The sequence below is a fragment of the Lycorma delicatula genome, chromosome 3 (assembly GCF_047948215.1).
Source record: "Lycorma delicatula isolate Av1 chromosome 3, ASM4794821v1, whole genome shotgun sequence".
In the NCBI taxonomy this organism is placed as follows: domain Eukaryota; kingdom Metazoa; phylum Arthropoda; class Insecta; order Hemiptera; family Fulgoridae; genus Lycorma; species Lycorma delicatula.
In genome coordinates, this window is record NC_134457.1 from 112367597 (window position 1) to 112383976 (window position 16380).

Below are 16380 nucleotides of genomic sequence, written 5' to 3' on the forward strand. Positions count from 1 at the left end.
GAAAGTCGAATCCAACAACAAAAATTGTGGCTTACGATAAATTATTCCGTGGAAAAAAAAATTTTACCTATTTAGTCTTCTAAATCTTCTTTTTTGTTTATTTTCTAAAATTAGACTACTTCAAATTATACACCGGTTGGTGTTAGCCAATAAAAACTAAAGTTGATATCCCTTACTTTTTCACATCATATGTGAAAAAGTGAAAAAATTCTGATGTGGATACCACATGACTTCCTTGTATGCCTATTATAATACATACACAACTTTTAAAATGAAAAGTGCATGAAATTTTATTTCATTAATAACTTCTGATATTTTTCATATATATAAAAAAAAGGCTTAATTTTTTAAAAATATTTCTTCATCTTATTTACTTTTCCCATGCCTCACCAATTAGTTAATATTAAAAACCCATATAATTAAACAGAAATTACAAAGAGAATTTTGATTATTTCAATATTTTGTTCACATACAAATTATTTCTTGAATCCCAAGTTCTGAGGTTTGAATCCTTGTAAAGGTTTGTTGCTTTTATATGAATTTGGATAGTAAGCAGTGTATACCGGTGGAGTTTGGTGGTTGGGGTTCAATTAACCACATATCTCAGGAATGATTAGCCTGAGTCTCTACAACATTGTACCTACAAGTCTACAAGATTACACCTCATATTTACAAGTCGTATATATCATTACCATCTTATAGGGTCATGGGGGGGGGGGGGGTTACTTATTGTTCACTACTTGAACAGACTGCAATTATGTTTGTTCATATCAGTTACATATTATAGTTATAACTATTATTTACTTAATATTAAAAAAAAAAATAGATGAACTAGTTTTTATTTTATTTAATCAATTTTTAATTTTAAAAACAAGTGAGAATGTAAATAAATCCTCCCATATTAATCCATAGATAAACAAAAGCGGTTTTCATAATTTGCTTACATATTCCTCCCACTCCCCTAAGTATACTGCATTAGATTTTCCATGTTTATATAATAAGAGGGGATTCGACTATCCTTTTTATGTCTTCTTTTTTGACAACATTGCTATTCTGTATTTTTTTGGATATTTGTGTATTAAAATGCCACCATCACCATCCGCCATTGCTGTTTTCCCTCTAGTACTTCACTTTTACAAGCATCTACCTCAGTTTTTCAGAACTAACAGTTCTTTTTCTCACCATAATCACACTATATTTCTTTTATAATGGAATTAAATAAATAAAAAAAATCTGAAACAACTTTCTTTTTTTTTGTTTAAATATAAAGCTACTTTACTTAGATTCATATCTTCTCTTTCATTCCAATAAATAAAACTAATCAGTCAATATCTCAGTTGCTGTCCCATTGAAAGTATGTATTCACAATGGTTGTATTATCCATTATCAGCTAACCCTTTAGGAAAGTTGATCAGAATATAAAACAGAATAAAAAATCAATTCTTTAGGTTATGTATATTATGAATCGCTTAACAACTTGGAATTTAAAATAAACAACAATAAAAAATAACCAAAAATCAAAGCAAAGCTTAAAATAAGTAAAAAAAAAGGCAAAATAATAAAACCAAATCAAAAATAGAAATATATATATATGTATATATAATATAATAGATTCATATATTTTATGGCCGAAGCCAGAGTCACTATCCTCAAAATAAAAGAAAATCAATGTTATTCTAATTAGAAAATTACAGTAACAAAATAATCTTATAAAATTCCAAAAATCACTTTGTAACTGAGAGTGATGTCCATGTTTGCAATTTTATTCAATTATTTAAATACCTTATTTATTCAGAATACAGAATGATAGATATTCTAATGCAACTGATCTCTTTTTGAATTGTTAGTGTGGTGTTATTGTCTTCAAAAACGATTTATAAAAGAAATAAAAAATTATTGCAAAATATTTGTTTTGACATTATTTAACATTGACAATGACAATAGATTTTAACAAAGTAAAAACAAAAACTAAAATGATTATTTTTTTCCATTTAATTAATTTATAACATTTTTATTGGTATGTACACATTTTGTATTCTTTTTTTTGACAAATACTTGCTTGTCACTTATTATAATAATAAAGTATATTTTCAGTTGTAATACATTATTCCAGTATTATCATACATTATTTCAGTATGATATCCATCACTATCACACATGCTTAAAAAAATAAAAAGTATATTTAATTTCTATTGGGAAATACACCATATAGACTTCCATATTTCTAACAAATTCTTAACTCATTTTTACTTTTCTGGCATCTTATCTCTAGAGCTATGCTGCGAGAAGGAAAGTATGGTAATCAGTCAAAAAATAGGGTAAGATTTTTTTCATTTCTTGAGTTTCATGACTCTGGGACCCCAAAAAAACAAAAAAAAAAAGTGAGGATAATGTTGGAATGTACGTACGTATGAATCTTAATAACTTTTGACTGGATAAACCAACTTTGATGAAATTTTTATACAGAGACTCAAGCATATGATAATAAATGGAGCAGTTTGTTGGTAAAATTTTGGGGTCAGTATCTCCAGGAGTGGTGTAGATAGATTTTTGGGATCAATTTTCTCAAAATTTTGCAAACAATTAGTTCTTCAATTATTACACATGTATATAAAGAAGAAATTGAACAGATAAGATTAAACTGGCTCCCTTTTTTATGGTAAAAATTGCATAAATATTTTTTGTTTAATGTAGAAATAAATTATAAATTTTGAATTTATAAAAATAAATTTTAAGTAGCTTTATTAATAAAATTAAACCTTCTTTCACAAAATCCTTTTAAGAGAATACATTAAAAAATAGTGGTTCAGGATCCCATAGTTTGAAAAAGGAGTACTAAGTTTCATATTCAAGTAAATAAGAAAACAAAATTGTTACTCATGATAAAGTTAATACAATAAACAACCATTATCGTTCAAGAATAAAAATTCAGTTCCTAAATTTACATAACTCTTTCAGATCCATTCTGTGCCTCCACTTTCACAATCCTGAAAAGCCTCATTCTATTCAGTGTGTAAATGTGAAATATTTTCACACATAATACTCTTCTGAAGCTATTTCTTTAGGACAGAGTTATTATTTGAGTGGAATTTATTTGTATGCTGGAATAAACTTTACTACCTAAAGAGATACACAAATTGCTATACAAAAAATCAGCATTGAAGAAATAATTTTACTGATAAATTTAATTTTTTATCCCAGTTTAACTTAAAACTGAATTGTGATGTCAGGTTTTCATGATTGATTTATTGTTAATATATTGCAGTTAATACTTTAATTACAATGGACTAAAAATGATGATATTACTACTTTTTAAGAAAAACATTTTTTTGACTGTCATTATGGTAGTTTGCTACGTACATTAAATATCTACTCTAACAGTTGCCTGAATAAATTATGAAAACATAAATTATAAAATAAGTTAATCCATGATTTGTACCTGTAATGTGCCAAAATGATATGCCAATATTGTAATGTACCAGGATATTTTTACTCCTGATTATGCAGATTTCAAATCAGTGAAAATCACTAAAATATACATTAAATTTCATTGCAGACCATAAATGTATTACTATTTGTTTTTACGTTCGAGCCATTATTGTAATGGTTGAAGCATACCTGACATGATTATATCATAAATCACTTCCAAAAATGACAGCAAACTTTAAGAATAAAAAGCACACTATGCCAGACTTTGTAATGAAAATGAGGAGCAAAGTTTCCTATTACTTTCTTCACTGAGTTAACTTTATAGCCACATTTCACTATGCCAAACTTACCAAAATACAGGTGATATTTAACTGTACAAGAGATACCTTCAATCTGTTCACCACAAGGGCTTTATAGTGAACATCATTACTTTCAAAGAAATTTTTTCTAATTAGTGACTCATGTATAAATGAAATGATTTACATATGTCACACCCATAAAATAGACCGACAAATAATATAAATCAACAAATTAATCTATGCCTTTCTGTTGTAAAACAATGTATTGTTTATATAACCCCTCCCATAACTCAGAAGGGAAAATTCTCTACTTATAGGAAATAATTTTACAATGTTTTACAGAAATGTTATTAACTCTTTAGAAAAGATAATAAAAATACAAAAATTCATTCTCTTTATATGGAAATTTATTAAACTGATGTTTTTGAAAATTTTAACAAATTTACTATAAATAAAATAAAATAATTATAAATTTTACATAGAGTTTACAGTTATATATTTCATTTTTGTTAATATTAATATTTACATAATCTCTTCTTATAGATTTGTTTATTTTCAAAAAAGAATATCTGAATGAAACAACTTTTACAAACAAGCTTTTTTTACTATACATGAATTCCTGGCACTTGTTAGCATAGTCTTTTTTCAATAGAAGGTATAAGATTCTGCTTTTACTGGACACTAATAAACTGTCAAGAGCAATCCCAGTAAACTGGTTAGAGTGATTTCATAATATATTAAACACCAGAAGGAAATGATATAGAACTATATTACCAGTAATTCAGAATAATGGGATCACACCTAAGGATTCAAAACAAGCCATGAAATAAATTTAAACATTTATCTTAAAGAATTTATGTTTTAGTTTTGTTCATGATAAAACAGTAATTTTTTCTTTTTTTAATAATTGAAGTTAAAATTACAGCTACTACATTAGCTATTATTGATTCAATTGATATGCAATTTATTAATTTATTGAAGAAATAAATGCACTATATTTCTTACAAATTTATTTTTGAAAATTAAACAGAGCTATTAATTTTTAAATTAAAAACTTAATCTATTTCAGTGGTTTCAGGTGAGGTTTTTCAAAGTGTTTATTTTTGAGTTTGAAAGAAATATAAACACCATATATAATGACAATAGTGAATTAGGGTTAAATTACTTATTTTCATTCAACATATGGTTGTAACAATATTAACAGTATTGTTGGTTTAAAGATACAATGAAAAATGCTAATATACTGGTTAATTCTAACTGTACTACAATGAAACACTTTCATCTCATATATATACTGATTCTGGATTTTTATTAATATAATATTTTTGACTGTAGACAAATATTAAATATTTTACAAATTTCTAAAAATTTATATTTTCGGTCACGTTTATCAATAAATTACAGATTACTTCATGCTACAATTTTCACAAGTATATGAAATTTATTGGCAAATCAATAAATCCGTAAAAACAATTATTTATATTTTACTGATATTTCAGAAATGAATAATCACAGCATTTAATTAAATTTCATATTTTATTAAAAAATTGTACTTTTTTTCTTCATAATTTGTTTAAATCAAATACTAAGGTATTTATAATTAAGTTCAGTTTTATTTTCAGTGTATCGAATAAATTAATATCTCATACTCATTTATGTATTACATAGATAACAAACACCATATCAATCTCATGTTCGTTCAGAAGACTGAAAATGAACCATTCATAAAATCTACAGTGAACATATGTGCATCCAACTCTGTATAGTGTAAAAAAAAGAATTAGGCTACATTGTTTAACAGGCTTGGTTGAAAAAGATTTCTTCAAATAAACATGATAGTTGACTCAAGAGTCAAGATACATCCTTTCATTTTGGTAGTGTGCCAAACTGGTCAACTGTTTAACATTCCACTGCATTAAAACTAAACATAAGATTTAATAATCCCTCCCACCTTACGCACAGTCAATGTACAAAAAAAATGGGAACAAAAGAGGAAAAACATTTTATTGTAAATCAATAAAAACTATAAAATGAACTTACATTAAATAATAACCAGCTTAAACACATCTAACTTAAAAGTTAATGTTTTAGTAAATATATTGTGGGCATATATTTTTCACCAGTTATAAACTATTTAAAACAAACATGACCTTAAAAGAATCACCTTGAAAATGTTTTCTTGCATGATGTCAGTCTCTGAATAAAAACTTACTAAAAGAAAAAATTCCTCATAAGAAGTAGTGAGATGAATAGTTTTGAACAAACAGCTTTTATTTAGTAGAAGATTACTACTTGTACACTTCAGTTGTAATTACAAACATGGCTGTCCTGTCAGCTTTATTTCAAGAATTGGCTGCAAGCTTGTCTCAATACTTTATACTTTGAGAAGTTCTATTTAAAGAATTTTTGATTTACTGTGTTCAGATTAATAATTACAACAATACCTATGTACTTTTAATCCATATACGTATATGCCATAGTATTGTACATTAAAATATTTATATCTCTGATTACATTTAACAATTTTAACAGTTAGAAATATAATTACTGTTTTAAGTTCATTATAAATTGCATAACATAGATTACACAACTGTTATAATTTAAAATTTTCGTTTTGTTTCAGTCTGATGGGAACACTTCGTTCCTGCGGGCGGCTAGGGCAGGCCATCTTGACAAGGTCCTTGAACACCTTGATAAAAATAATGTCGATATTAACACTTCCAATGCAGTAAGTATTGTTTATATTTAATAAAATAATATTATGTTAGTCTTTGTTTTTACATGATAAGAAAAAAATAATGAGGAAAGTAATTTGAAAGTTTGTTAGAATAAATTCCATGCTACCAAGTAACATTAAAAATGAATAATTTTTGGATTCTCAAATCAATAATTACTGATGGCTGACAGACATTATCAAAGTTATTGACAACCAACCAATGACCAAAGAACAACCAGAGATTATAATACAGATACATGTGGCATATTATCACAAAAAAAAAGATAATGTCAGCTACAAGTGAATTCTGATTGAATTCAGTACATTCATTTCTGACCTTAACAGTACATCTGCAGTGATTTCTCTTATAATATTTAGTGCTATTAGTCTGTTAGGATGATTAGATAATTTGGCAAAACTGCCTCATTATTGCAGTTCATTGAATTTTTAATATGCAAAGAAAACTTCTATAATACTATGCATTAATGAAAATTAAAAGGTACATTAAATTTTCTGTAAGGAAGCAAAGATGCATCCAAAATACAAATAGACTTTGATTTATTTTTTTTTTTAGTTAATCATTTTTCTAGACATTAATCACAAATGATTAGTTGAAGCTATTCCCCATTCTTCTTCATTCTGTGATAACCTTAACACCAAAATATTTATTACTTTCTTACTTACCTAATCCACAAATTACAGTAATTGTTTTCATAATTCTATATTACCAAATTAATTAAACATAGATATTTATTACATGGCCAACCAATTTAATCAATTTAAAGCAAAAAATGTTTCATTCACTTTTCACATCTCTACTTTATATCCAAACCACTTCATTGCATACATACCAATGCAATTAATCATCAACATTTAATTGTAATACTACATTTCAGAAGCATCTATTCTGTTCTTTTTATTGCTCATGTTTCATACTACAATTTTACACACCGTAAAATATTTTCTAGGGTTCTAATTAATTCCTAATCCTGCATTTCTTTTTTTCAATAAGTATATTTGATACTAGTAGATTTTTTTCTAAAAAAGTTCCTCTTGTTTGTGCTATTCTGCTGTAATATCTTACTTTCTTTGATCATTCTTTAGGATTTACTGCCTAAATAAAAGATATTCTATATCTTACATTAATCTACTTAAATTTTATTTTATCATTAACCCCTTTTCTGTTACATTTCATACTTTTGTTTTATTCTTATTTTGAAGCAAAGTTTCTCTTCTAACAATGAATTTATGCCAACTACTGGTTACCATAACTCATTTTCTATTTCTGTCTTAAGAAGAAAACCATCAGTGGATCTTAACATCAGAATTTTCTCCCAAAAGTCATTTTCCAATAAGTTTTCATACAATTATTTTATTGATTCTTCAGCAACAGAGGTGAGTATATATTTGTATTATTACTATCTGCATTAGAGTTTATCTTAATCTTTTATCGTTACCATAGTTTAATTGTTTCTTATAAACATAATAACTTCTTTCTCTGCATTTCAGATTGACTAAAAGTTTAACAATTTATGGCACTTCACAATAAATGTTTGCTTAGATTTGCTAAATGTCATATTGGCAGCTTAATTCTTTTTCAGCTTATTTCCTAAAATTAATCTGACTGCCACAATAGCCTCTCTTGTGGCGATCTTTTTCTGAAACTGTTTGTTCCTTCTAGAAAATATTCTACCCACACTCTAATTGTCCATCAGCTATTCTAGTTAATATTTTTTAAACATGAAATGTCAAACTTACCCCATAAATTCCTGTACTTGTATACTTGTAGTTGTTTTGGGATTATAATGTATAATTACTTTTATTGAAACCTGAGCACTCTTACCAAACCTATTAAATTTTCATACTAATTTATATGCTCTATTCAGTTCATTGTCTAAACAACAAAGCATTCTGAAGGTACATTAATTATTCCTGCTGCTACATTTTTGTTAAAACCGCAATATTACATTTCAGTCTAAAGATTTAGTAGTATTTTTAGTATTTAGCATACTCATATTAGTACATTTTGGCTTCATTTCCATTACCCTTCTGTTACGTTTGTTTCCTTGTAATTAGTTTAATTTATAATAGAGGATTTTTCTAAAATAACATGTTGAAAAATGTCTTCCATCTTTCTTTACGTTTTTTATACTTCCTCATATTTAGTTCCTATGTTTAATTCAACTAATCAGTTAGGTTTTATTTTGCAAATTCATGTTCATTCTTTCTTAACTTTTCCATTTTCTTAAAAACAAAGTCTGAATCATTAGTAGATTGAAAACTGCTTGTAGCAGAAATCCTAATTTTTTAATATCAATGGGATCTTGCCAACAACTTCCCATTTACCTTTTGTCATACTTAAAAATAATGTATTTCAATAATAGCAAAACAACTTGTAGACAATAACACAACCCAGTTTGGAAAGCTAAATTTTTGAATAGATCAAACAGTAGGCAAATATATTTTATAACATTAGAACTTAAGATTATAACATTTAAGATTTATAACATTAAGATTCTTTACATTATGAACCCCAGATACATAGTTAATAATTAATTTTTGTGAGCAGTTAAAAATAACAAACACTCATTCATAATTTTTTTCTTTCTAATTAACTCTACTATGAGTATGTTCTCAGAAACTAAACTTCAGGGTTGATGAGAGACTTATGTATAGGGGAGTAGTGTTAATGAATCCAAGGATACATCCAAAAAGATAAAGGGATAAGAGTGCTTTACACAACCTGACTACTACACTCTTATCACCTGAGTTTGGTAAACATAAATTATACGAGCTTAAATAGTAAGATTATTATGTATTACAAATATTTTGTATTATTGTGCAATATGTGTATTATAACCATATGTAGTGAGCAACATAAAACCGAACCCATGATGTAACCACTGCAGAATCAGTAGCTTATGTTGGAATAAAATTTTATTAATGATACAGATAAATTAAATAATTTAAATAATTACATAATTTAAATGTTGCCTTTATTTACCTTATTGTTACAAAAGATGTTCAAAATGACCACCCTGGTCATCAATGCACTTTTATGCTTGACTAATCATATTGAAAGTCATCTGATGCAAAACATTGTTGACAATTGTTGAATGTTCACATTCAGTTCATGTTCTGAAAATTAACATGGCCGGATAAATGAAACCGTGCTTTGTCTGACATGAAATACGACATCAGGTCTATTTATCCATCAACAATGTTTTTGAGAAGCCAGTTGCAATAATCAAGTCGTTTTGGTTGGTCTGTCTCCTTCAGTTGTTCCACAGTCGTAATATGGTATGGTTTCAATTTTAATTCATGAAAAATTTTAAATGATGTGTATTTAACACCAGATTACTAGTTAACTTGTGTTGTGATTTTTTTGGACTGGCAGAAATTCTTTCAATATTGACCTGAGGAGTCCTAATGGGAGGTTGCTTATTTTGTTTTGCATTTTAAACTGAACCTGTTGTCTATCATTTTTTAACTAAATCATATATGCTTCTCTTCACTGGGATATAGGCACTTGGACATTTTTCTACGAATACTTGACGTGATTACTCAACAATACAGAACGAATATAGGCCTCAACTATGGTTATCCTCTCCTGGATAGAATAAGACATTTTACACAAACACAACTGCACTCACAATACTGCACTGCAACAAAACACATACTGCACCGACACATAACCACCTGACAAACAGCAAAAATAATCAGTAATAACATATACATTCACTAGTCGCACTAGTTGTATTAGTCTTTCATAACTTGTTTTGGGTAACGATTTCATTATGGGTTTAGTTTTATGTTGCTCACCCTGTATTAAACAATATTATCAGCATTAATTTTTCATTCTATAAAGGAAGGCATTCATTAATTAAAATGTAACATCAGCTTAAAATAGATTTAATTATCTTGTATATAAATTTATACCATTTCAATTTTTATAACCTTTCAAGAAAATTCCTTTATTTTTTATACATTTTTATTTAGTATTCATATTACAAATTTTAACAACTTTTCTAGTTTTTAATTCTTTTATAAAACATTTTACTCATATATATCAGATTGATTCATTAAGTAATTCTCCATCTATTTTAATAATGTCTAAGTTACCTCTTTAATAGACTCTTTTATAAATAAGAAAAGTGTCCGATGACAAACTTACATAAGCAAAAGGATTAGACTTGAAAGCATCTTATGTAAATGGAATCTAACTGAACACCTGAGAGATTGCTTTGTAATAAAAATCCTTATGCAAAAGATATTTGGGACATCTGTAAATAAATCAGTATTCAAAGGTTAGCCAGGACAGGAAGAATTTCCAATTCTAAGATAGAAAATTAACTGTACCTATCAATAATCACACAATAATACAATAATACAACACAACAATACACAATAATACAACAATAATAACACAATAATACAATTATAAGAATAAATATTGTGTAATGCAAACTGAATTAAAAAACACTCATATAGAAATTTAAGTATTAGCTTAACTAACGTATTATAACATTTATTTTACTCACAATTAATTTTTATCAGGTTCAATTTCCTAAAAAAATATAATACTTTGAAGCACACAATTATTTACTTTTTTACATATATGTTTCTTTTTTTTATTAAAATACAATATGTAACTTTAATCCAATGATAATTTTTTTAAATATTCCCTTTTATAATATTATCATGTAAATTGCTTAAAGCTAGACTAGTGATTCCTGAACTAATTTAAATAAAATCTTATCATTGTCTTGTGTAACTCTTCTTAGCAATCATATTTAAAGAATCATTCATTATAGAATTTGTCTCAACAAAAGATTTATTACAATTCTTTATAGGAATTTTACTACTAATTTAACTAAATAAAATATTAATTAAGTAGTATTAAAAAAAATACATATTTTTTTTATTTTCCTAATGTGTACATTGCAGTTTGTTCAACTAGTGAACAATAAGGATACCCACGGCCCAGTGAGATGAGGATGATATCTAAGACATGTAAATGAGATGTAATCTTGTACAAACTCAGGCCAATCATTCCTGAGATATGCATTTTTTTACATTTATATGTGCAATTTTTTTTTTAATTCATAAAGAATAAGTAATTACTTATTTATCAACGTTAGTATCATGAATGATTTGTACTTTTATTTATGATAACAGTAACACTATTTATTAGTTTATTAAGGTTAACAAATAAAATTCTAAGCTTTATTGTCATATGCATTAAATTCCTATTTTGCATTTCATCACTCACATCACAATGTGTTTTCTATTGCATCTCCTGTAGTAGCTTTCATAACAATGCCATTCTTATTCATCCATCCCCTTTTTCATTAGAACATTTCTCTCAACCAAAACCAAACCAGGAGAAAAAATGGCCAAGTCTCAGAATGTATTCTACAAATTATTTGACTCTACTTTTTACCAAGTTTATAATTGCTGTTTTCATTTCTTTTTTTGATTTTAAAACAAAATAAATAAATTTACTTTTTTCTCCACCAAACTATTAATTTCCAACAGTCACCCCAATCAAAATGTTAAAAGTCTCTATTCTTTACAAACCCTGTTTACCAAGTGCCAAGGTTTTACATCCATAAATCATCAAATTCTATAAAAAGGTTTTGAAAGATTATTTTCAGAGTTTTAGTTAGTTACTTGGTAAAAAATATGCTTAAGAAATTTTTTGTCAGTAGTGTTCTGTGTCAAAGAAAACTATAATTTTCATTATAACTTGTTTAATTAAGTTTTACTAATTCATTAATCCAAATTTTTAACTACACCATTATCATTTTATTTATTTTTTTAAGTGGAGTAATAAACTCAATCATAGCCTCAGTTTTTATTGACTACAACACTTCTTTGAAATTCATTCATTCCCTATAATTATTTTTCTTTGAATGTTGTCAAGTACAGAATCAGTTTTCTGTCTTTCTGGTTTAGTATAATGTTTATAATTTAAAACAATGCATCATTCCTTTTGATATAAAAGGCTTGTTACATGGTAGTGAAGATAATATAATCTTTACAATTATTCATAATAATGTTATTAACTCTTCTATTACCCTTCTAGGGCAAGTATATGGGGAGTTTGTAGGTATTTTACTAAAGTATGAGAAACTGTCACAATTATCTTTAATATTTTTTAAGTTTCATTAGTTTTTTTTTTTATTTCCATTACAATGTCTTAGTTAAACTGATGTATTAGTTGCACCAATTTGCTGCCCGCCTATTGAAACAAAGAACCAAATTCTTTAAGCCACAGTCATTCAATATCTTGTATATTCTTCTTTGTTTAGATGTTCTAAGGACACTTCACACTTTCTATTCCATTTTACTTTTTAGCTTCCGTTACAAATATTTTAGTATCTGAGCATTATTTGTTATTAGAATTGTCTTTCAAATACTCTTCTCTCAGTTGCATTTGCTTTTACTAAAGGTTGAGTATTTCCTAATTTTGTTTAAAATCCTATTTATATTTTTCTTTTCAAGCAGCTTTCATTAAATAGATCAATTCTTCAGCTATCATTATATTTTAATGATTATATAAATGAATTTTAGAGTTATAATTAAATATTTGATCAAAATATTTGTTACATACTGAGTGTGCCTGTAATTATGTTAAAAACAGACTTGCCATTTTTAGATTCTTTTTATAATGCTTTTAAATCTTTTCCTTTTATTGTCACATTGATATCAGTTCTATGCATGTTTTACGAAAGTCAACTTACATCTTATAAAAATTTGTTAGACTTTCTTTAATAACGTGTATAAAGGGGTTCAGAAAATGAAAAAAGTATCAATTTGTTTAATAGTAAGTTTTACAAAGATTTTTAAAATAATGTACATCAGTGGTCCCCACATTGTGTGCTTGGCATCCTGAGAAGCCACGACTTTCTCATGAGGGCAAACAGAATATTACATAATTTTCATCATTTTATTTTCATTTTCAATTTACTGTTATAGGATGACATCTAGTAGAGCTAGATCTCATATTTTTTATGATTTAAAATGTGTTTTATTTATTTTTACTTAATCCTTGAAAAAATTATTGGCTATTTTGCAAAGTGTACTTGATAGAATTTGACATAAGGAACCATGGGAAAATCTGGATTCAACAATGTTGCTGAGAATCGAAAAAGTTTAGGAACCACTGCTATACATTATTATAGAATTGTACACTAAATGAAATGTTGTTAATAAAAAGCTTGTTTGTAATTGGTAAGAGACATTAAGACATAAAAGAGAATGTTTTTCAGCAAAGCATGTTGGTTGGAATTATAGAAACAAGTAGCAAAATTGGGAGGAGGCAAGAAGTAATACTCAAACTCAGAAAATTTATAATAAAGATTTTATTCAACAAATAATTTAATAATAAATAATTATAATAATAATAGAAATAGCTTTATAATTACAATGTTATAAAACATTGTTATGCTAAACTATTATTATTCTTTTAATTTTATTTTAATAGAATTTTATACAATTTTGTTGTGTTCAGATTGATACTTTGTTCAAAAAATAAACCTTAAAATTAATAAAAATCCATACTGTTATAATACTAATTTGTTCTTAGTAAACTTTGTGTCATTCTAATGTTGAAAATGTTCAAACATCTATTGTTTTAATTAAAAACAAAGTCTATTAACATATTATAACTTTCAAAATGCTCAATAGAGTGAAACATATCTGTTTGCTGAAGATAAATTAGTGCTATAAAAGTAAGTATTTATTTTAATTTATACATAAATAAAAATATTGGTTTTTATTACAATTGCATTATAAGGGTTGAATCCTGTTCTGTTAATTATATTTTTGTTTCTAAATTGTGATGTTTTTATTTAAATTTAAACAAATAAATTAATTATTCATTTTTTCAGAATGGATTAAATGCCTTGCACCTTGCCTCCAAAGATGGACACATACATGTAGTTACAGAATTACTCAAACGTGGAGCAAATGTTGATTCAGCAACAAAAAAAGGAAACACAGCACTTCACATTGCTTCATTAGGTAATTATACTCCTTTAAATATTTAAAAATATGCTCAATGTCTTGGGAAAACATGTGATTTTCTAGCATTTAATTAAATTGAAGAAATATATTTTGAAATTTGAAGTGTAAAATGTCTTAAAAAATCAAAGTTGGAACCAACTTAAAAAGCAATAATAAGGAATGTTTTGTATTATTTTGTTATATTATAAGTCAATTATACATTGCTCACAGTAAATTCAATTTTATGATGTGTATAAAAATTACTTCTACACACCCAAACTACTGTTACGTTCATTGACCGGTCAAAGAAAAAAAGAGTAAATAAAAAATTAATAATTTTTGGCTGTTTTTGTTTGTAACACCCAACAATGATATTAATCTAGAATACAAAATATAGTCAGAGAATGTTTTAAAATACTATTTTTTTTTTTTTGTTATTTAAAATTTGGTTTTGTTTGTCACTTAAAAAAATTTTTAATTAAAAAATTTTTATTAATGTATGTTTGTTGAATGAACTTTTTTTAAATTATTTTTTTGATGGAATTCAATCCAGCCTTGTCTTGCATGCTATAATAATTATAATCAATTATTCACAAATTCTAATTGAATGGATGTACAGTTACAAATAATTTTTAACTATATCCATAAAGTTTTTGGTGCTACTGGGATCACTGCGTTTATTTCTGTTTGTTCAAAATATAATTACATTTGTGGGCTTCAGTAATAGGATTACACTTATTTTTGTTTGATTTATTAAGCACATGTGAAACGTAAAGAAATTAACAAAATCCTTTAACATTTTTTATTATAATTAAAATCATTTTAAGATAAAAACATTTCATTAAATAGTGACATAGCCCAGACTGCTTCAGATTGAATTTAATGAAAAAATGTAAGGTAAAAAAAGTAGTAATGTTGCAGTAATTTATAGACACTTATTTCATTGAAGTCACTCAACCCCATGTCCTAATACTTTTTAATAATAGTAATTAACTATCTTTAATTTAATTCAATTGAAGTCTAATAAATCTTTAAGTATGTGGCAACTTGTCATAATACTTTAACAATTCAGATCTTTCCCATTGTTTTCTAAATAGTTAAAATGTAAACACCCATCTTAACTCAGATGTTTGAAGCAGGACTACAAAGGTTTAAATTTGTACACCTCTCAATACAGGCTACCCTTCTCTTTTTTTTGTTTAGCCTCTGTTACCACCACAAGGTATTACTTCAGAGGATGAATGAGGTTGATATGTATGAATGTAAAAGAAGTCTTGTACAGTCTCAGGTTGACCATTACTGAGATGTGTGGTTAATTGAAACCCAACCACCAATGAACACATCTAATATTCAAATCAGTATAAAAGTAACTGCCTTTACCTGGATTTGAACTTTAAACTCTTGACTTCAAAATCATTTGATTTGAGAAGATGCGTTAACCACTTGATTAGCCCGGTGGGCATACAGGTTACCCAGCGTGATATAACTTTAACGACCCTTCATGATTTACCATTCTACATTTAATTACTACCTCGAAATACAAACGTTTTCCTATCCTTGTATCTAATAACTCATTCTCCTTTAACTTAACTCTTTAACTTAACGGTCGACTCAGCAGTAGGTATGGATACCGATAAATCGACCAAAAATCATTTTTAGGATATTGAAAATCAAGTTTTCAACGATAACTATACGATGGGCAAATAAAATGCAAGACTACTCTGAAATCAAACCCGAGATAGCTGACCTAATCGATTGCCCTACCCGACTGTTACAGCAGGTTGCCGACTGGTAATAAAAATGACTGGACGGTATCTAGTAACTATACTTAAAATGTTTGCTGAAAATTGATTTATTTACGGTTCATTTATATAACCTTAAATCCTTATTTAATAATGCCGTTTACATTTAAGTTGGACAATGAAA

General features: G+C 26.7%; 1 protein-coding gene across 2 annotated transcripts in view; it reads left to right on the plus strand.

Annotated features, from left to right (window-relative positions):
• Positions 1 to 16380, plus strand: part of LOC142321896 (uncharacterized) — a 160331-nt gene that overhangs the window by 82650 nt on the left and 61301 nt on the right. For both annotated transcript variants that reach the window (XM_075360397.1, XM_075360398.1), the window contains exons 3-4: positions 6352 to 6456; positions 14340 to 14472. In XM_075360397.1, coding sequence (XP_075216512.1) covers positions 6352 to 6456; positions 14340 to 14472 — 238 coding nt within the window. The remainder of the gene's footprint in view (positions 1 to 6351; positions 6457 to 14339; positions 14473 to 16380) is intronic.